Raw genomic sequence first — 21,487 nt, 5'->3', positions numbered from 1 at the left:
CATCACACAAATTTGTCACGTTAAATTTTCATAAGTGTCATATTTTTAACTGACTGTGTTATGTTTAATATTGAAATGGATTATTTTATCTTTCTTAACCTAGATCGTTAATTCCAACGAACTTGTAACTTCTGGCCCTTTAGACTTCGAAACATTTCACTTATATTACATTCAGGTAAGAGGTGCAACAACATAAATAAACAGTATACGGTAACATATATAGGCTTAAACAGTTGCATGCTTCCGTCACCCTTAGAAGATAAAAAATCTGGACCATAATTGGTAAACTATAATATAAAATGAATTGCGCTTACACTATGCTTCACATTGTTGGCAACATAGCCTTTTAGTTCATGTATCTTAGTAAAGATAAGTAATCACGTTAGATTTATTTTTTAAAGATTCAACGTTTTCCCATTTAAATGACAAGTACATGTTATTTATAGGTGTATCTTTTTCCGTAACATAGGCTTATTTATATTTCATTTTACATTATTGCATAATTAATATCAATTAAACAATAATTACAAAACTTAGGTCATACTATTGGTACTAACTAGGCCTAATCCTAAACATACTGAAAAATATTTAATTTTGTTTGTGATAATTTTTTACAGGTACAATGTACTGATTCTGGTGGTTTGTCTTTTTCGAAAACATTGGAAATCAGCGTTCAAAATATTTACGAAGCGCCGAGCTACTTGAGCCTAAGTAACGTCGATGTCCGTGAAAACGCGCACAAAGGAGAGACCGTAGGCCTGTTCTACAGCCTTGTAGAACAGGGAGAATGGGTGCGATACAGTATCGTACAAGACGATGTGCCTTTTGAAATAGCTGGAAATAATACATTGATAATTACAGAGACAGTCAACTATGAACAGGTTTCACAATACGATATTACAGTTGCAGCCGCATTGGGCGACGACCCATCACTGGTTACTTACGCAAATTTCTCAATCTTGGTAAGAACTTGAGTTTTATAAAGTAGCGTTCACATGGTGTGTGAACACATAACACAACGTAAACCTCAATTTTTATGTCTGTTGAAATTTAATGGTGGGTTCTTTCACAATGTCTACGAGGCGGGGGTAACCCTAATACTGTACTGTTAAGACGCGCACCCATGATTTCTATTAAATAGCAGTCACTAAATTTTAGTAACCCAGTTTACTGTAGTTACTATTAAAGAAAAATCAAATTCCATTGCTAAAAAAGAACCAGATTAATTTCAATAGGAACCCATTGCCTTTAATGCATACCGGTATACATATACAGCAGAAGACAAAAGTCAATCTAGGTTAAGGCGATTTATTTTAGTCAAATCTCTCATCTATACATTTATTTAAAAATGTGTGTATACATGGAAATGTTTAAACTGTAAACAGTAAAGATATGCAAGCTGCGAGAATGCAGAAACCAACCCAACCAGGATTCGAACGCGGGTCTCTTGTATTTTACAGCTCGCCAATAGGCTTTTCAGGTGAATTTGAAACTGATTGTAGACAATGATCATTTTTCACTCGCTTGTGTATATGCAGTATAAGAAAATTCGTCGACGGATTCACGCTGTGTTACACATGCAAAAAACAAAATATTATTATTTCTTTTGTTTTTTTCTTAGATTCAAAATGTGAATGATCCGCCGACTGCTTTTCAACTTAATCCAAGTAGTTTCTCTATTCCGGAGAGTGCCGTGGATGGCACTGTAGTGGGTTCGCTAATTACCATTGACGAAGACGAAGGGCAAGACCATAATTACCGTATAGTCTCCGACATTCAATTACCTGGTACGATACTAATAAAGACATCGAGTTTAATTTACTTTCATAATTGAACATCACACGTGTATAAACAAACACTGGTATAATTAATTTTTAAATTCACTTCGTACGATTCAGGATGGATGTGAAGCGAGGGAAATATCAGAAAAGTTACACACGACCTTCTTAATCCCTGTCCAGACTATCAAATTTTATTTGACAAAAAAATGCGACATGCCTAAATATGGTCATGATGACATCACATCATGACCTTATATAGGCATATCATGACTACATATGCGCATAAACAGTTTTTTGTAAAATAAAATTTGATAGTCTGGACAGATCTTTAAGTTCCATTACAATTCGGACCACGTTTCCGATGCGCTGAACGCCATCGTCCATACTCTTACATACAGATCCAATTTTCTAATCGATTCCTCGGTAGGCTTTTGGATTCGGTAGAATTCACCTTAGTCATATGTTACAATTCCGAAAACTCACTTAAGAGTCTGGATCTACTTCTACACATTTTATCACTACAGTATACAAAAAAGATGAACTTTTAATAATTGCTTTTAATATATTTAAATTTCCTTCTCTAAAATGATATCATTAAGTAGAATTTCATTACGTTAGTCCGTATTTTAGAAATTCATCGGTTAGGCTGCAGAGCATTCAGAGTTCATCAACAGCACATTAACTTGAATTGATGGTGGTTGTGGTGGGTGGTGGAATAGGCACAACGTGATTTATGCATACCCTTTCCAGTAATTCAAATACTAAAACATTCTTTAATTCGTGTTCTTTATTTCTAAAATTCAATAAGGTGCATTTGAAATTCAAGGAAACCAGTTGTTGCTTGTCGACAATAGTCTACTTGACTTTGAAACACGCCAGTATATTGAAGTAACTATAGAAACAACCGATAACGGAGAACCCCCTCAATCTTTCCAGGTATGGTATATTTTCCTCAGTGATGTCCTTATACTGTTATATGCTTGTTTTACGTGTAAAGGAAAGTGGCGGTACCATGCTGCCCTGACATATAGGCAAACAGTTTAAACTGACACTGCATTTTTAGTATTTCAAAAGATCCTATATTATTAACCTACAGTAGCAAATATCTATAATAATTCAAACATATGTTCGTATGATTCAGCAATCAGTACGTATACGAGTTATCGATACAGGAGAACCACCAACGGATATCATTTACCAGACGCCCACACTTCCAGAGAACAGTCCTGCAGGAACACTAGTGACACGACTCCTAGTGGATGACCCAGACAAAAGTGAAGATCACATCTGCTCAGTCATCCGTACAGACACACACTCATGGTTGTTTGACATCGTCAGAACGTCTAATGATGACATTCGTTTGGTCGTGGCAGAAGGAGCTGATATTGATTATGAAACCAGACCATACCATCGAGTCGAGGTGGAATGTACCGATGGTTACAATTCGATTCGGAAGGTGTGTGACACCAAGAAACATTTGTCGCTAAAGCCCTATCCACAGAATCAAATTTTCTTTGACAAAAAACTCTTGTATGCCCATATAGAGTAGTCATGATGTGCCTATATATGGTCATGATGTGCCTATATATGGTCATGATGTGATGTCATTATGACCACATTTAGGCATGTCACATGTTTTTGATAATCTGGACAAGGTTTTAGTCACAGACTAAAAATAGGAGTGATGGTATCTCTAAACGTATAGGACATTTTGAAATCCGTATTGCTTCAGAAAAATTCAACAAGGATGTTTATTTTGTCAGTCAAACGTGTTACCTCCACATATATGCAAAAATAAACTGCATGTGATTCAGTTGGGAATCTAGCCCACACGTCCAGAGCTTACTAACCTCGTGTAAGAGGTTAACGGAGTATTTAATGCAGAAAAAAAAAACATTCTTTTTCAATTTTCTAACATAATTTTCAGTCATACATAATACAAGACCTCATGTTTCTTACGGTATGCTTTCAACTGACGTAGAATGTGTTTCAAGTAAATGACTTACTCTGCATGAGATGACAAAGCTGCAAACTTAAATTGCATTTACCACTAACGAATTAAAAAAATGAAGTACAATATATAGTTCAAATATAATTCATAAAAATGAAAGTATTTTGTAATATTTTGCAGACATTAACAGTCTTTGTTGATAATGTCAATGAACCGCCGGAAGGGGTTGATCTGTCAGGAACCCATTCTGTACCGATTGACGCTGATGCAGGATATGTGATTGGCCAATTCCAAGTACATGATCCTGATATGGATCAGGAACACATCATCTCTGTTGAAGGCCAAAATTCAAATTTATTCAAGGTATTTGAGAGATGTTTTTTAAGACTTAATGCAACGTTTTAATGCTGATTGACAATTTTGATATGATCTTACTTAAACTTGAAACCCACCAATGCCCATATTTTCCTGTTCCTTTGAGTAAAACAAAAAAGTTGTTCTAACTTCCTCATACTTTGGTTGACAATTGAACCATTGGTTCAAGTCTCCGTCAACAGAAAACATATAAATAGGAGACCGTTTTCAGTGTACTGACCAAATCTTTTTTGGGTTGTTATTGGGAGTGACTTTTAGCAATTACCTTTGGAAATTTCAATCATTGCAGGTCGACGGTACTTCTTTGATCCTCGAACAACCACTCTCAGAAGTGATGGTCGACGGTTCCAACCCCTTCCTTCAGGTTATTCTAAAAGTCGTGGATAATGGCATCAACATGCTATCCAGGACACAAGCTTACACTCTCAGTGTTACTGGACTGACTGATTTCAATCTAGAGGGAAACGAAGTGTCAGAGCTATCTCTACCAGGACACCCAATTGGACGATTTACCTCCAGTATAGGATCATATGGATCTCCCCAGTACCGATTACTAGATGATTCCGATGGCACATTCACTTTGACTGAAAACAATATTCTGATTCTCTCAGATGTGGTTAATTACACAGAGAATGCATACTTGTTCATAAAAGGTGAGATGCAATTAGAGGATGTTAAAGAGACCAGGATATTCCGAGTGTCAATCTTACCGGAGGACCCCTGTAGCACAGGATTTGCGCAGTGCCTTCCTCAATCAAACTGCTTACGGTTGTCAAAAACGGACTTCAAATGCATCTGTAAACCTGGGTACGTCAGCAGCGATAGTCCCTGTTTTGCTGTTAATGACTGTGCGACCCTTAATGGAAATCCCTGTCTGTATAATGCTCCGTGTCTTGACGGTGCTAACTCCTTCACATGCCTCTGTCCAGTGGGTTATCAGGGGAAACTCTGCGAGTTACCACCAGTGGACCCATGCCAGTCGCAACCGTGTCTAAACAATGGAATGTGTCTTTACAGTTCGGATTATACACAGTATATCTGTGAATGTCAAATGGGATTTACTGGACAAAATTGCCAGATTGGCGAACAACCACTATGCGAGGCTGTACACTGTGGGAAGGGTACATGCCTCCAGCAGGGTGAGAGCTTCGCGTGCCAATGTCCTTCATCTTATTATGGTATTCAGTGTCAATATGCTTTTGGTGTCTGTTCAGAAGGCACTTGCCAAGCCGATGAGTACTGCATCCCTCATATCAGAGCCGCAAATAGTTTCATATGTGCACCGCAATCTGAAAGTGTGAATGTTAACTTCTTGAATGAAAACTTAGGCTCGGATGCAACAGACCCGTTTGTTCAAAGTAAATTCAACAGCTTTGTAGAGTCCACGGAACAACTTCCTAATTTATACGTCCTATTTGCATCGAATACACCGACAAATGTATCTATCATGGTGTTTTTTATTATTAATGAAGGCGTGACTGAAGTTCTCAAGAATGAATACGTATCCTGCATTCTCTACGATGAGTGCAGTAGTTCAAGCGTGATGGACGAATTCTGCCCAGACATTCTCAGAGAATTTTCAGCGTTATGTGTGAATCCCACAGCAGTGAAGGAAGCAGATAGTAGCAATCTCTGGATTATCATATGCGCTCTTTGTCTTGGCTTCTGTTTACTCATTCTTCTTATTATCATTACCTATCGACGATTTGCCAGACGAGATTCCGTGATGCACACATTTGAACCGTTGATTACAAAACATGAAGGCATTCGCTACATTACCCGGATGCATAGCATAGCAGGGTCCAGCAGAAACAACACGTTAACAGGCAACACCAGACTGAACAGTGATTATGAATACTTCAACGACACTGCCCGGCGTCCAACCAGACTGTTCCACAAATCTCAATTCCCAGGAGGAATGGCCAATGTACGAAGTCAATCTGATGGCCAACTGGCGCAGCACATGTATGATAATAGACATAACTCACAGAACAGTTTGTAAAGATACAAGTATCAGGCCCATATTTGGGGGGGGGGGGGTTTCGCCGACCCCACAGGGCTTCGACCGTGGAACTCACGCCCAGAAAACCCCCCTTGGAAGAACCTGACTATGGGCCTGAGTATTATTTTTATAAACATTTTAATTGGACAATTCATTTGGCTTTGCCATATTGGTTGTGAAAGTTACAAGCTTTCCAAAACAGAATGTATATATATTGTAACGTTGTTGAATCTTCGGTGGGTAAGGCAACAGTGTTAGTACGTTGACTTTAATGGGTTATTAAAAAATGAAATAACAGAACAAAATAATAAACTACGTTATCTCTATCCAGAGAGTCAGCAGACTTGTACTGTACAGAAAACTCTCAACAGTTTAGAATAGGCCTGTTTATCCCTGGGGAACGTCTGTATTCTAAAAGGTCCAGATATCGAGTGCCACTTTCCCTCCATCAGAGGTTTCTATGCGAACCACAGTTGGTACACTTTTGTACACACATGCATTCCCCTCTCCATCTTCAAATGGCAATACTGGATACAACCCCGTCGATGATGACGACGATAATGTTGACGATGATAATGTTGTCATTTTGATTATCAAAATCATCATCGTTAACATTAATTATTATTACGTTTTAGATTGAATAAACAATAAAATAAAACCACAATCAACAACCTTTAATATTATGGCATTTATTTCATCCCTACAGCTGCAAATTGAACAATAGCGACGTATATCATCACTATATCTTAATACATTGCTTTGGATCTTACATAAATAGACAAATAAATTTAATGACCTACACAAAATCCACATGCAATGTATATTTAAAAACAAGATAATGAATAAAAAAATTTGGTAGGAAACATTTAATCTAAATAATTACCGATTTAAATAACTGAGTTAAAAATGTCCTCATAATGCCTACTGGAAGGTTCCATTGAGCCCTGCCTCTTAGATATTGTTGCTAATTTCCCCACAAAATGACAGCGTAACTGTACGTAAATACATGAGTTTGTGGGGCAAGTGAGTACTCCTGATAGGTCACTTGATAAATATAGACTAAAGCTACGTTCACATCAAAGCCCAGATCCGGTCAGGTGCCTGGACAAAAAATCATGAAAAATAGGTTCAGTGGTACAAAATAGGAAAGTTCACATGAAATTCGTACTGTACGATTCCAATCCAGACTCCGGATCCGGATCGATGGATCTGATAGCCATTTGTATCGTGAAATCATAGGTTTATTTTCTCTGGACCAATCAGCAACAAGGTTGGTTGGTTGGTTCAAGCCAATTGAACGCATACGTACTTAACCCAAATAACCATGTGCGATGTGAGCACAGCGTTCAAAAAACGTAGCAACTCAGGATCCGGTCTTGATGTGAACGTAGCTTAACTCTGGAAAATTCAGTTATGAATTAAATGATGACGGATAGCCGTTCAGAGACAACAATGTCATTTCAATAGGACAATAAAGGTAATGTAGTCACTAGGAAATGTTTACAATATATGTGAATTTATACACTTTAATACAATGTAAGAAGATATCAATTGGATTGTAATAATAATTCAAATAATAAACCTAGCAGATTAGGGGAAAAAATCAAAATAAAATTTAGAGTATTTGCTAAATAGGAGTTTTCTTCTCCAATGGTTCAATCCACAGTCAATGCGTTATGTAGCAAACTTGCAAAAGTATTCGTTATAAACTTTAATACAATACAATTAGACACTAATAGATTCAAATAATTCTCAGACTGATTAATATAATTCAAATTCTAATAATGGTATACAGGGGTGGTAGCGAACTTACCCCTGAAAAAAGTTATTGTCCACATGCATCCCCACTAAAACCATTAAAAAATCTAGTAGTTAATAATTACTAATATCATCTCATTTCTACATCTGATACAGCGGCTCTAGGGGCCATAAGGGGATAAAGCATCCCCCTAAAAAAGAAGGAATAAGGGAGTGAGAAAATAAAATGGTATTGAAAGCACTACATGATACCGCTATAGAAGTAGTAATTTGTGTACTCGTATTGATTTTATTTTACAATGTATTATCCCACATACTTTGCACACATGGCCTTCTTACCCACACTTTTCTCTGGATCCGCCCCTGAATACCCCACCCACTTTTCCATCACGCCACCACCAGCTATATAATGTCACTTCCAGATACGCTACTGTCCAACACTGCCAAATTGTATGCAAAAATAAGACACAAAACAGGATCAGACGAAAAATACCAGTAAATAGTATCAAAAGTTATCATGATTTAAATTTGACAGCAATTGCCTTCCATAGAATTTTGATAGCATCATGTTTGATAGCATCATGATTCATTATTTATCTAACCCTTGAGTTGTTTTTAATTACAAATTCTCAAGAGGTGTTGGCATAATCTTGGATACATGTAAACATAACTCTCGACGTTGCAATTGTTTTTTTTTTTCATCTTATAGAAAAATACCACTTTAGTGCAGCACATTAATACTAAGGGCACGATATTTTTTACAATAATTTGTTCCTCCCCAACACTCATTTTATCTAATTCACATAGTAAATTTGGTATTTTCTAATCTCCAAAAAACACCCTAGGGAACCAGGGATACAGCCAGGAATTTTACCTGTAAAAGGTCCTTAAATAGGGGGGGGGGGGGGGCGGGGGGGATAATTCCAGGGGCCGAAAACCCTGAGACATTGACAGAATATTTATATATTATATACATTTAATACCCTCCATGGGCCTACACATCAACCTAGTTGCGGTACCTGTAAGATAATAGTTTTTGTTCGTTGAAGTTTATTTTATAATTTATATAAGTTCAACTAAAAATTTCACAGTATGTAAAAATTACACTCATTTTATCAGGCAATTAAATATCTATTCTGTCCAAATCTGCATTTTTGAAAAGAGTCGCTAGCTACACATACAGATTTATAAGCTTAAAAACTCATTCCGCATAAACCAAATTTATAAAACTCAGGCCTCTAAGATCAGGCCTAAACATTACAAAATTTTGCTACTGACATTTCATTTTTGTAAAAACCGAATGTAAAATGGAATACTTATTCAGAATGTTTCTTGTTATAATTTTATCTAGATTAAAATTTCACAGTGATTTTTGGTGTCATTTTGCCAGTAACCACCCCTACTCCCCACCTCCTAACAAAATCAATTTCTATATATTATAACATTTATGTATAAATGAAAATAATGCATAATATCATTTACGTTGATCCTACTTTGGAAAGATAAAACAGATGAAGAAGTAATAATATATAATAATTATAGGAATAATTAAAATCATTATCATTAAAATTATATTACAAATTATTATAATAATCATTAATTATATATCACTGAGTTTCTCAAATTACATAATTACATTATTAATGAAAATAAAGATAATAAAAATTAATAATATTAATAATAACAATATTATTATTATTATTATTTCAGTAATAACAATAATAAATAAAAACAAAAAACTTATAATATGCCAATTTCAAGTAAATCGTGAAAAATGCAATAATAAACAATAATTTGACATCCCAAAAACAGCATCTATGACCAAAAAATGGAAATTAACTTTATAATATTTTCTTATTCTCCACAAGCTTTAAAATGATGGGTCATTTAGTGGAATCAACTTATTATTGCCAAAGTTATGAGTAAAAGTATTACAGCTTCTCTGTACTAAAGTATACAATACTGTCACATTATTATGCTAATTAATCAGTTCAACAATCAGTTACAGTAAGCCTTGTATAGTAATATTTATAGAACATTTACAATGTTGCAACTTCAAATAAATATGAGAGATGTGTCTTTTACAATCTAAATACAGACAGTAGAAAACTTGTGAACATAACGACAATGTGAACCTAGAAAGAATCACTCTTTCTCTGCACAACATACAGTAGATTTCATCAAAACTATGTCTTTTGATTCTGATGATAACGACAACTCAAAGTCTTCACATGCGCAGATGACTGTACATCAGTGTCCGCAAACTCTGATGACCCAGTTTGGAAATTCAGACATGAATCACGACCCACTGACCCCCTTATCCATACATGCCTAAGTTACAGAACTAGCCCTAGTGTACCATTTTGCAACACTTTAAATTCAGATTTAAAAAATAAGTAAACAATACATAAACCAAAAAAAATAATATGACAAAATTATAATGTAAAATAACGATTGTAGCCGCATTTTACTTTGTTGTATCATTGCAAAAAGAAAAAAACAAAGTATGCAGATTGATGACTTCATTTATTTTACAAAATAACATGTTTCAAATTATCTTGAATTGAGCTGGCTGATTTTAGTGATTTCTGCCAAATTTTCGCGGAAAATATTTTGTTGAACCATCGTTTGTAGAACATTGAACTACATGACATTGTTATATCATCAACTTGTTGTTGCAACTTTGATATAGTGACCAGCTTTAGCTCAGAAAATTTGTGGTCGACTTTGTTTAAACTTTAGTCCACACTTTATAACAGACATATTCACCAAAATTTGAAAAAAAGACTGAAAAGTAACAGGGAAAAAAATGTCTTTTGTCCTAGATCTTGTAAGAAGCCCCAAAAAGTATTTGGTTTTGCCCCTAAACAATCTCATCATCAAGGTTTACTCACTCCTCGCTGCCCAATCCATCACCCTACACACTATTGCAATGTAAAGCTATGTACTTACCACTACATATTTATCATACATTTTTATAAATTTAAAAAAAATAACGCTTCGCTTTGTATTGGGACATCCACACAGATGTACCAAACAAATTTCAACTTGTGTACCTCAAAGTTCATTGTTGGTGAATTTACTCTATAGTTGTAATTAACAGTGTGCTTTGTCTTTCAAGGTAAATTACTTGGAACCATATTTCTAATCTCCATTCTGAAAAATGATAAGAAACCAATATTTTACACATACTTTTTGGGCTAGTCTTCAACATCACTCACTAAGATCATGGTTAGGCCTAAAAAAAAATTGTTGGTTTGCCCTCCAGTACTCACCTCTAGCTCACTAAAAAATAGGGGCGACGTTTTAAAAAAAAGGGTTTTTTTTCGATTTTTTGTTTACAAATTTAAGAAAGCAATCTTTATTTTTCTCCATTTTGCGCATGAAAGTTGTCTAAATTTAGTGTCTGATGTAAGGTATCACCATTCATTACAAAATATCGATTATGGGTTATTTTGATTCAGTCTGATGAATACCCTTTTCAAAACAAATAGTGATCAGACAGGCTTAATTGCAAGCATTGCAATTTAATATGTTAATTTTGGTGACAAAAAACTTGTTTGCGTCCGCCCCTCCTATACAATTTTCAGCATTAAAGGGCAAACAAATAATTTTTCTTTTTAGGCCTTATGTTTGATTGACAATGTTAGACTGTTCCATTAGTTTCAAAAGGTGTTCCCTCTTGTGTCAGTTTAATAAACTACATGGCCCGGATAGAGAGTGACGCTCACCCAAGTATCGGGTACTGTAACTGCATTTGGTTTTGTGCTTATCTGCTCTTCATAACTTGCTTCGTAAATCAACTTTAATTTAGAGGAGCGCCATGAGTGTCTTCCATTAAACGGATACGGGCGCTATATAAATTATCAATAATCATCATCATAATTAATCATGGCACAGAAATTTAGTTTGGTCAATAATTTATAATCAAAGAAGCACACTATCAATTAACCAATCCATTAATCATCAATTAACCAATTGATCAATTCATTAATCCATCAAATAACCAATGTAATTATAAATCAAAACACTAATCAATTTATTTATTTTTTCATACACCAAAACTTACAGAATAAAATTTATTACCATAAGCAAATAATAAAATATAACTAATATAATAAATCAATCAAGAAATGGATAGTAACAATTATTATATATTAATTTCTTACCTCAATTCCTTTGGAAGAACAGCAGTGTCAAGATTATATTTAATAACAGCAAGTTGACAAAGAGTTTTCAAACTTGGCTCTGCAAAAAAACCAAAAGTATTAAAAATACCAAAGTATGAGGTTGTTTTTCTTTTTCTATTTAAAGATATACAGTACTTTGCTGTGTTGTTGCAGCTACAGATTTCATTTGCCATGTTTAACAAGTGATGATCAGATTCAGATTATCATTCATAAAGTCTCAGTACTTTACAGGCCCAAAGAATCTTGCATCGAGCAACACGCCTGACGCCGGCATGCCCTTGTTTTAAGTTGTTTTGTTGCTAAAACTAGAAGTGGTATTCCAGAAAGTGATGAAACGCCTTTAAACAAAGCCGTAAGGAAAGCGAAATATGAGTATCACTAGCATTCATTCCCAGGCCTGGAAAAAAATATTGTTGTGCCTCCAACCATGAAAATTCCCTTGATTAAATGCCAAGACCAAATACACCATTGTAGCCAAACAGTAGTATAGTTAGTGGCTTGGAGCTAGCAAAAATTCTATAACTTAAAGTGATCCTCTGTTGGAATATGTAATGCACCCAGACCACCAGCCCCTAGCCCTAAAAAATTAGGAAAAAAGTACATCCAGAAAAAAATAATTGGTACTGTAAAATTGATGCCTTTTAACTTTAGCAATCAGCAAAATAGCCCTCAGGTTGATGATGATTTGATGATTACAGATTCCTGAAAGGATCTGTAAAAGATCCCTTCAGGAATCTCTTATCGGACATCCTCGGAAGCCGCATTCATCCTATACTAGTGGTACTTTCAATGACAAATATAAAAAATTCTTACCAAAGTCAAGAATAAATAGATCATTCATGTCTTGTAAATTGTCATCATCAGTTCCATCTGCTTGCATTTTTGGTTTTGGGCTGAAAAAAAATGAAATACTGGGTGTAATATATCATTATGTCCATATATAGGGAATTCACAGATTTCTGTCACATACAACTTGTATGTGTGATACTGTGAACACAGCTTAAGTCTCATTATGAGGAGTTACCCTAAAGCCTGGTTCAGACAGTCAAATTTTATTGACATGACTTTGGTGAACATGGCCATGATGACATCACACCTTGACCATATATATATATAGGTACACCATGACTATATATGTGCACGCAACAATTTTTTGTCGAAGACAATTTTATAGTCGGTACAAAGCATTAGAAGAATTTACAGTACGAGCTAGCCCAAGCATCGAGTGCTTTCAGAAATATACATTACACATTTGCTGGATGGATGACAATCATGCACCGGTTTACCCGGCTGCAGAGGACATTAAGTGGCCCTTTGGAGGGCGAGAAATTTATAGAAAAGTGCAACATCTAAGCCCACGGCGCCACGAGCAACGACTGTTGGAATGGCACTATATAAATGGAGCAATTTGATTTTTTTTTTCTCCAAACTATTTTGAAAAAAAAATATACAATATATGTTCACCTGGTTCCACCAAACATGACCACTCTACTTCCCATCGTGACGCAACATTGTCGGCGTCGTTTGCAAGGTTCTAACGAGCCCTGTAATTGAACTTTTGACCAATCCATTGTTTTGGTATCAAGTTTATGTAAGGTGTTAAAGTGTTCATCAATTACACGATTGTAGCCTCCAAAGATATACATATTATCGCAGTAGACAACTGTTGAAAAAAGTTTGTAAAAATGTCAGTGAATAAATTCTGCACTTGTGCTCAAATCTGACGACTATGTCGAAGAGGAGGAGAATAATGATGTTGATGAGGGTGATGATGATGTGGAGGAGGATCATGATAATGCTGATGCTAATGAGGATGATGATGATTATGATCAATATTGATGATGTTGATGATGATGATGATGTTTATAACAATGATGTGAATGATGTTGATGATTTGATGGTGATGATAATAAACCCAGCACCTGCTTTACAAGACCTTAATGATTGTTGATGCTAATGATGAGAATGATGATGATGATGTTATCATAAATGTTGATGATGTTGATGATGAAGTTTATGATGATGATGGAATGATGTTGATAATGATTTGATGATAGTAAAGCAAGCATCTACTTTACAAGAACTTGATGATTGTTGATGCTAATGATGATGATGATAAATGTTGTATATGATGACAATATGAATGATGTTAATGATGATGATGATGATTTGATATTAAACCAAGCACCTGCTTTACAAGAACTTGATGATTGTTGATGATAATGACAATGATGATGTTATCATAAATGTTGATGTTGATGATGTTTATGATGATGATGTTGATGATATGATGATAATAAACCAAGCACCTGCTTTATAAGAACTTGATGATTGTTGATGATAATGATGAGAATGACAATGATGATGTTATGATAAATGTTGATATTGATGATGATGATGTTTACGATGATAATGTAAATGATGTTGATGATATGATGATAATAAACCAAGCACCTGCTTTACAAGAACTTAATTACACTCACAAGCTGAATGACTTCTTCTACCTACAGGCACACTTTTCCACGTTTCTGGAGCACTCCAAGTCTTAGATTTTGTGTCAAACACTTCTAATTTGTTACTATAAAATTCATTATCAGAAAACCATTGTCCATTTTTGTCCGATCGACCTCCAAATATAAACATGTACTGTCCTATTGCCACTGCTGAGTGGAAGTCTCTCCAATATGCAGCATTGCCCTGTAGTAATGGTAAAAATAATACAATAACAATAAAAGGCAATTATAGTCAAGTTCTGGGGGCACAATTGAAATAGGAAGCTGAAGAAACCATAGAATGGACATATATTTTATGTCCATCCCATATGGCAATTTGAATGGGTGAGAAGTTAAGGCAGGTGTGCCACAACGTACAGCAATAACGGCACTAGTTCAAACGGCACACTCGCCTATGTTTTTAGTGGTGGAACAAGTCTTCTTAGATAAGGACCATAAACAGTATTCTAGACTTAATTTAACTTAATTCGCCGCACAAGCTTTACCCCTTATTTTACAGTCTGGATTAGGCCTAATTGTACTTTTCATATGAAACTCTGTTGAGCCCAATAACTTTGATGTGTACCAATGATCATAGGCTTAGCCAGCGAGCCGTCCGGCCGTCTTTTGGACGGCCTACAATTATTTAGGACGGCCACTTTTACCGTGACGGCTTGGACGGCTTGGCCTAATCAGCTCAGCCTAGCATAATTGGGTCTGGTCTACCTTTAACAAATTCTTTATGTTCTTCAAATCTATCGAGTGTTACATTCAACTAAAGCTAAAGCATATTTACGTTTAATAAAAACAACATTTATTGATTGAATGTACGTTGTTTTCGTTCCAATATTCGGTGGGGATTCCCAAAGATGGGCATGGCCCGTGCATCGGCTCAGTGCCACACCCACAGGCTGCCCATTTTGGACAGCCTATATCATTTTTCTGGCTAAAAACCTGCCGAGGATAGTGCTTAAAAAACATGTTTTTACGATTTGAACCTCTAATTGTTAAATTAAGACATTAACAAAATGATTTTAAAGTATGCAGGGATGCCAAGTTGGAAAAAGTCCCTTCCTTGAGATTTGGTTAAATGAACGTTCTTAATAATACATTATATTTTACTATACTACAGATGGTGACACTCATCAACACTGACTTCAGTGAGACAATTGATAATATTTAGTAAAAACATGCAAATATTATAAAATGGCGGGAGATGGGTTACTTTCCTGGAGATTAGTGCTGGCCAGCGGGAGTGGGGGGAGGTCGTCTCAATTTCCGGGAGACTCCTACGACTTCCGGGAGACTTGGGACCCCTGGGTATGAAAGTGTCGTTTCTGCGCATCTAGAGATGCTATGTTTTTATGGAGTGCCTGTTCCCCTTTAAAAAAAACAAAAAATAAACAAAAAACAGATATGTAACAGGTGAATTTCAACAACTTAGTTTTTGGGGAAAATATACCAACCGAATAGTCGCCAGTTGGTGGGTGAGATGCAGTTAAAGACCTGAAATATTTATGAAATCGAGTCCTAAAGGTTTGCAGAACATTGTTTTAAATTGTACATGCCATATTAGGCTAGCCTATATCATGCTAAACATCAGGTCATATTATTTGTCTAAAACATATATAATTAGAAACAAAAAAAAATTATTTTAAAATTAAATATTCTTACCCTACAAGTAAGCCGTTTCCATTTCATTTTATCAATATTCAGTCTATGGATAGAATTTGAAAAACATTGCGACTGTAAAAAAATAATGGAAAAAGAGAGACTTCATTATAACAAAACAAGTAATGAACAGATTTGTTGATTGGGTTGATTGCAATCAGGGACTGAATCAATGCTTAACAGAGTTGCTTATTGGTGTATATTGTGCTTAGGCCAAATGAAGGATTAAAAAAGTTGCTGATTGATGGATGTGAATCTCAGTTGGTGAATACAGTTGGTGAATACAGAATTAAGTTTCTTGATATGTGGATTTGATAAGTATGAGAAGATTAAGGAAGCTCGGGGGCAGGTCTGGTAATGACAGAGTCGTTGATTGGTAGATGTGGTGCTCAGACATGTCTGGGAATGAATGACAGAGTTGTTAATTGGTGGATTTTATTGCTCATGGGCAGGTCTGGAAATGACAAAGTTGTTGATTGCATATGATGCTCATGGGCGGGAATGGGAATGACAGAGTTGTTGATTGGTGGATGTGATGCTCATGGGCAGGTCTGGGAATGACAGAGCTGTTGATTGGTGAATGTCATGCTCATGGGCAGGTCTGGGAATGACAGAGATGTTGATTGGTGGATGTGATACTCAGGGCAGGTTTGGGAATGACAGAGTTGTTGATTGGTGGATGTGACGGTCAGGGCAGGTCTAAGAATGACAAGAGTTGTTGATTGACAGGTATGTTTCTCAGGGACAGGTTTGATAATGACAAGAGTCACTGATTGGTGGATATGGTGCTCAGTATGTAGCTACAGGATTAACAAAGTTGTTGTACATGTAAACACCAGATATATATAATCAATTTAGGACATACCAAATCTTCATAGCCACCAAAAATGTACATTTTGTTCTTTACTAAGCAAACAGAATGTCCATCCCTTGCTGGTGGTATATCACCAGTTGGTTTAGGCAGACACCATTTCAGAGAGGCTAGAAAAAACAAAGAATCCAACAACAATGATTATCATCTAGTCATGCCATTTTAATATCTGCCACCTACATGTGTTTTAAGTATGATTGGTACTAACCAGTTTGAAAACAAAAAAGTTCATTACACGCCCCATCGGGATCGTTTCTGCCACCGAATATGTAAATATTGTCATTATATGCAACAGCTGAGTGTCCATATCGCATAAATGGGATGCACTTGAAGCTTGGATCTTTACTGTCTACATCAGGCAGCTTTCTCCATTGCAACGTTTCTAAAATAATAATTAATCACAAAGGTTTTTAATTAAATTCACTATACTAACGAGGAGGAAATCATAATAATAATCTTTATTTAACCACATCATTTTCACTCTTTAGGTGTTCATACAAAAGGATTTGAAGAGACATAAAATGTAACTTTAAGCACAAACCTGAAATGCCCGATTGACAAAACTTAATTTTTAACTACATGTGTTTAACTTGTCTAAATTAAAAGAATAATTAATGCGGATCTGTCTTATACATCTGCATACCAATGTATTCAATTACATATGTGGGTTACAAAATAATAAGAAAGGTTAAATGAAAACATGATTGATGTGTATTCAGCATAGGCAGTCCCATTGTTATACAGTATACCATCATACTCATGCGAGTGATCTTACCAATGTTAAACACATGCACGTCCATAGGCCTCCGCCTAGCATAGTCGTCGCCCGTGCAGTAACCACCGAAGGAGAAGATAAGGTGGTTAACTGCTGCCGCAGCATGATTGACACGTCGCGGACCACCCTCCAGACGTAGAGTCCACATTGGCATCTTGGATGGATTTACTTTCACATAGCTACTAAACTAGAAAAAGAAAACTTAATATATTTTGGACTAATCATTCAGATAATGAGGAAAATTATAATATTCTTGTTTCCTGAAAGTGAGCGCCCTCAATTAATTTTTACCTCAAGTACTCACGATCATATAAGCATACTGAATGCCTCATCTGAATTTTTTTACGCATTACTCCAAAATACATGACGTACTGTAGTTTTAATCGGCATAGCATTTTACTTAATTATTCCAAGATACATGATGTACAGTAGTTTTTATCGGCATGGCATCTTACTTTCTTAACTTTTTGATGTAAATTTCATAACATGTTTTGCTTTTAAAAAAATCCAAAAATATTTGTTAGTGTTTTATTGTTCATTCATGTCATATCTATTTTTAAATCTTAGTATGTTGTCATTTATTCACTGTAGGTTTTGATGTGTTAAATTGAATTGTGATGATTATTAATGTCTATTTAACTTTTAATTGATATTACATATAAAGTACTTGTTTTCCTAAATTTCTATTCTAAATTCTGTACAGTGCCTGTGTGAACATTCTAAATGGATATTGTTTGCGCTTTATTAAAATAAAGATTATTATTATTATTATTATTATTATTATTATTATTTATTTCTTTTTTTCTAATTCCTCAATAAAAATGTTTTATTTAAAGCCCTGTGCAGACTATCAAATTTTGTTTGACAAACAAGTGACATGCCTAAATATGGTCATGATGACATCACATCATATAGGCAAGTTATGACTATATATGGTAAAGTTATGACTATATATGGCTAAGTTATGACTATATATGGCAAAGTTATGACTATATATGGTAAAGTTATGACTATATATGGCTAAGTTATGACTATATATGGTAAAGTTATGACTATATATGGCTAAGTTATGACTATATATGGTTAAGTTATGACTATATATGGTTAAGTTATGACTATATATGGCTAAGTTATGACTATATATGGTTAAGTTATGACTATATATGGTTAAGTTATGACTATATATGGTTAAGTTATGACTATATATGGTTAAGTTATGACTATATATGGTAAAGTTATGACTATATATGGCTAAGTTATGACTATATATGGTTAAGTTATGACTATATATGGTTAAGTTATGACTATATATGGTTAAGTTATGACTATATATGGTTAAGTTATGACTATATATGGTTAAGTTATGACTATATATGGTTAAGTTATGACTATATATGTGCATACAACCATTCTCTTGTCATAAGGCAAGACCTTTTTTTATACCTTGTTTAGCGAACCTGACGACTGCAAATATTGATGATTTTGCACAAAAATACAATTTTATTTTTGGCTAATTAGCGCATCCGCCACCACGAAAAAGTGGATATTTTAGAAAAAAAATAAGTTTTTCTTTATTTTCATTACACCCTCCGCTGCCTTGAAATCTCCAAAGATAAGTAGATTTCTTCCTAATTACAGTATATAAATTTGAAGCATTTAACCATTCTATTTTACATTAATTTTAAATAAGAAAACAAATTTTTATTTTTATTTTTATTCCACCCTCCTAAGATAATCTTTAAAAAAATAAGTACCCAAAACAGGGAATTAAATAAGTCTCGCCTAAGGAAATTTGATATTCTGGACAAAGCTTAACAGTTCACAAAAATAGACATTATTAGTATTGTACTCTAGATTCCCTGTGATTGGCCAAATCATTGATGTTTAAACATTAGGTAGAATTCTACAGGCATATATTATGCCAGTTGTACATGCGACATTTACTGCCTTGTTTACATATTTTGTCATAACTTCTGAAAATCAAAACCTTTCTATACCTTAAATACGTGCTACAATCTGACAAGTACTAATAAAATAGAATCATGCTTTCAAAAGGTTAATAATACCATTAGGGAGATTTTGCCACCTTATGTAAACGATAATAAAAACCACTACATCACATTTTCGTTCTCATTATCGCAAACTATAAAATTCTGTTTCGCACACTGAATGAATACATGAATTAAAGGGAGCAATATTATGTGAATATTTTGATTGCATAATCAAAGCAGAAAAATCCAACATAGTGCGAATATTTATATATTCCTATATTTGAAATTATGATTGTGTCTACTGCACCAAGGGGGGCAGTAGACACTTTGCTATCGTACGGCAATTGACCTTGTAAGAGTAAATCCAGTGGAGAAATAATGGGACGGGTCATAAGCTAAAGAAAAAAAAAGAAAAGTTTACGAAATACGTCAGGAAAACTTCAAAAATTGAATAAGTGCGGCTTTATCTATGTGTCGCTCTCTCTGTAGGAACATACAGCATCCGACATAACATTGTGTGATGTAAAGGCCTATTATCCACTAGCCGACACTTTCGACCCGCGCAAATAAAGTCACAAGTGGAAAACAGAGCATAATCAACGTGGTGTAACAGCCCTCCCCAGATTGACTTTGTGTTGGGAAGGGAGTTACTTAGTACAGTAAAATCAAGAGATTAGAAGCGAGTGTAAAACTTTAGTTCCATGTTTCGATACTGTAATTGCCACACTATTCAACACAAAACAGAACACATCTAATGATAGTAGGATGTATGTTTAACATTTATTAAATTATTATATTATTACAGTAGGAGGAGGTTTCTTTCAATAGTTAGTGAGCTTTCGATTTGCGACGACATAGAACGCAGAATGTAATTTCGTCATGTTAATTAACTGCGGATGTCTGAAAGTTGTGCGTTAAGTTCTCTCCTAAAATCTGGAATGGTCATCTTTATTCAGGCCAGAACTACTGTAAGACTGTAATGTATTAAACATTGGTGGGTCAATTTTAATTGATTTAAAGTAGAACGTAGTACACATATGATGAGAACCACGAAATGAGTTCACACTATCATTGTGGACTTACTGTAGGCCTAGGCCTACAAGCAACAGCTTTGTTTTTGTTTTTTTATACGTTGTGTTTGGAGAAAAATTGATCACTTTAGGATTTGGAAGAATGTATTTTTAGGAGGAATGGCCGCTATGCTTCTTGCAGTCTCACATAAGGAACGTGTGTTCTCTCTTATTAAAGAATAGACCGAGGCCTACCCTAGGCCCTGGCCAGATGACTGTTAGCTAGCCATAACAAACAACTTACCTCTCACTCTGCCTAGCTAGTTAGTGTTAGAGGCCTGCAACTCTCTGGCCTAGGCTAGGCTAGCCTTGTCTGTGTACGCCTTACGCGTTGTTTCTCATCCGGTATGCCTTGGTTTGAAGGTTGTACGGTTTTATAATGATATAGAAAGCACAAACCAATGTAATTTTAATGTTGATTTGGTTCACAATCAAGAATAAAATGTTCCAATCCTACCAACTCTCATACAACATTGCTCGGACCCTGAAAATGGAAGCACCTATTTTCATATGAGACGCCACAATCACCAAAAGACACTGCAACTTTTGCAATTTCCGTG

General features: G+C 35.2%; 2 protein-coding genes across 4 annotated transcripts in view; one reads left to right on the top strand and one right to left on the bottom strand.

Annotated features, from left to right (window-relative positions):
* LOC117108482 overlaps positions 1 to 8,957 on the top strand; it is a 22,134-nt gene extending 13,177 nt beyond the window's left edge. The window contains exons 21-27 of the mRNA XM_033250497.1: positions 104 to 175; positions 618 to 962; positions 1,622 to 1,787; positions 2,590 to 2,717; positions 2,923 to 3,237; positions 3,913 to 4,095; positions 4,397 to 8,957. Coding sequence (XP_033106388.1) covers positions 104 to 175; positions 618 to 962; positions 1,622 to 1,787; positions 2,590 to 2,717; positions 2,923 to 3,237; positions 3,913 to 4,095; positions 4,397 to 6,109 — 2,922 coding nt within the window. The 3' untranslated portion in view covers positions 6,110 to 8,957. The remainder of the gene's footprint in view (positions 1 to 103; positions 176 to 617; positions 963 to 1,621; positions 1,788 to 2,589; positions 2,718 to 2,922; positions 3,238 to 3,912; positions 4,096 to 4,396) is intronic.
* On the bottom strand, positions 6,783 to 21,487 carry LOC117108454 (kelch domain-containing protein 3-like). Of its 3 annotated transcripts, none has more exons than XM_033250466.1 (10): positions 21,172 to 21,479; positions 17,867 to 18,053; positions 17,300 to 17,473; positions 17,086 to 17,201; positions 16,224 to 16,295; positions 14,541 to 14,754; positions 13,522 to 13,720; positions 12,871 to 12,950; positions 12,037 to 12,115; positions 6,783 to 11,023 (listed from the first exon to the last, which is right to left on the bottom strand). In XM_033250466.1, exons 2-10 carry the CDS (start codon positions 18,018 to 18,020, stop codon positions 10,984 to 10,986), a joined length of 1,128 nt encoding a protein of 375 aa, XP_033106357.1. In that variant the 5' UTR covers positions 18,021 to 18,053; positions 21,172 to 21,479; the 3' UTR covers positions 6,783 to 10,983. The 3 variants fall into 3 exon arrangements, with proteins under 3 accessions (XP_033106357.1, XP_033106356.1, XP_033106355.1); XM_033250465.1 differs by lacking the exon at positions 6,783 to 11,023 and adding an exon at positions 11,114 to 11,721 and having other exon boundaries at positions 17,867 to 18,048; positions 21,172 to 21,487; XM_033250464.1 differs by lacking the exon at positions 6,783 to 11,023 and adding an exon at positions 11,120 to 11,721 and having other exon boundaries at positions 21,172 to 21,483.

Source organism: Anneissia japonica, unplaced genomic scaffold, assembly GCF_011630105.1.
Source record: "Anneissia japonica isolate Jap-2015-1 unplaced genomic scaffold, ASM1163010v1 scaffold3940_len624931_cov186, whole genome shotgun sequence".
In the NCBI taxonomy this organism is placed as follows: Eukaryota; Metazoa; Echinodermata; class Crinoidea; order Comatulida; family Comatulidae; genus Anneissia; species Anneissia japonica.
The sequence above is the reverse complement of the archived record's forward strand: the minus strand, read 5'-3'. Positions and strand labels throughout refer to the sequence as shown.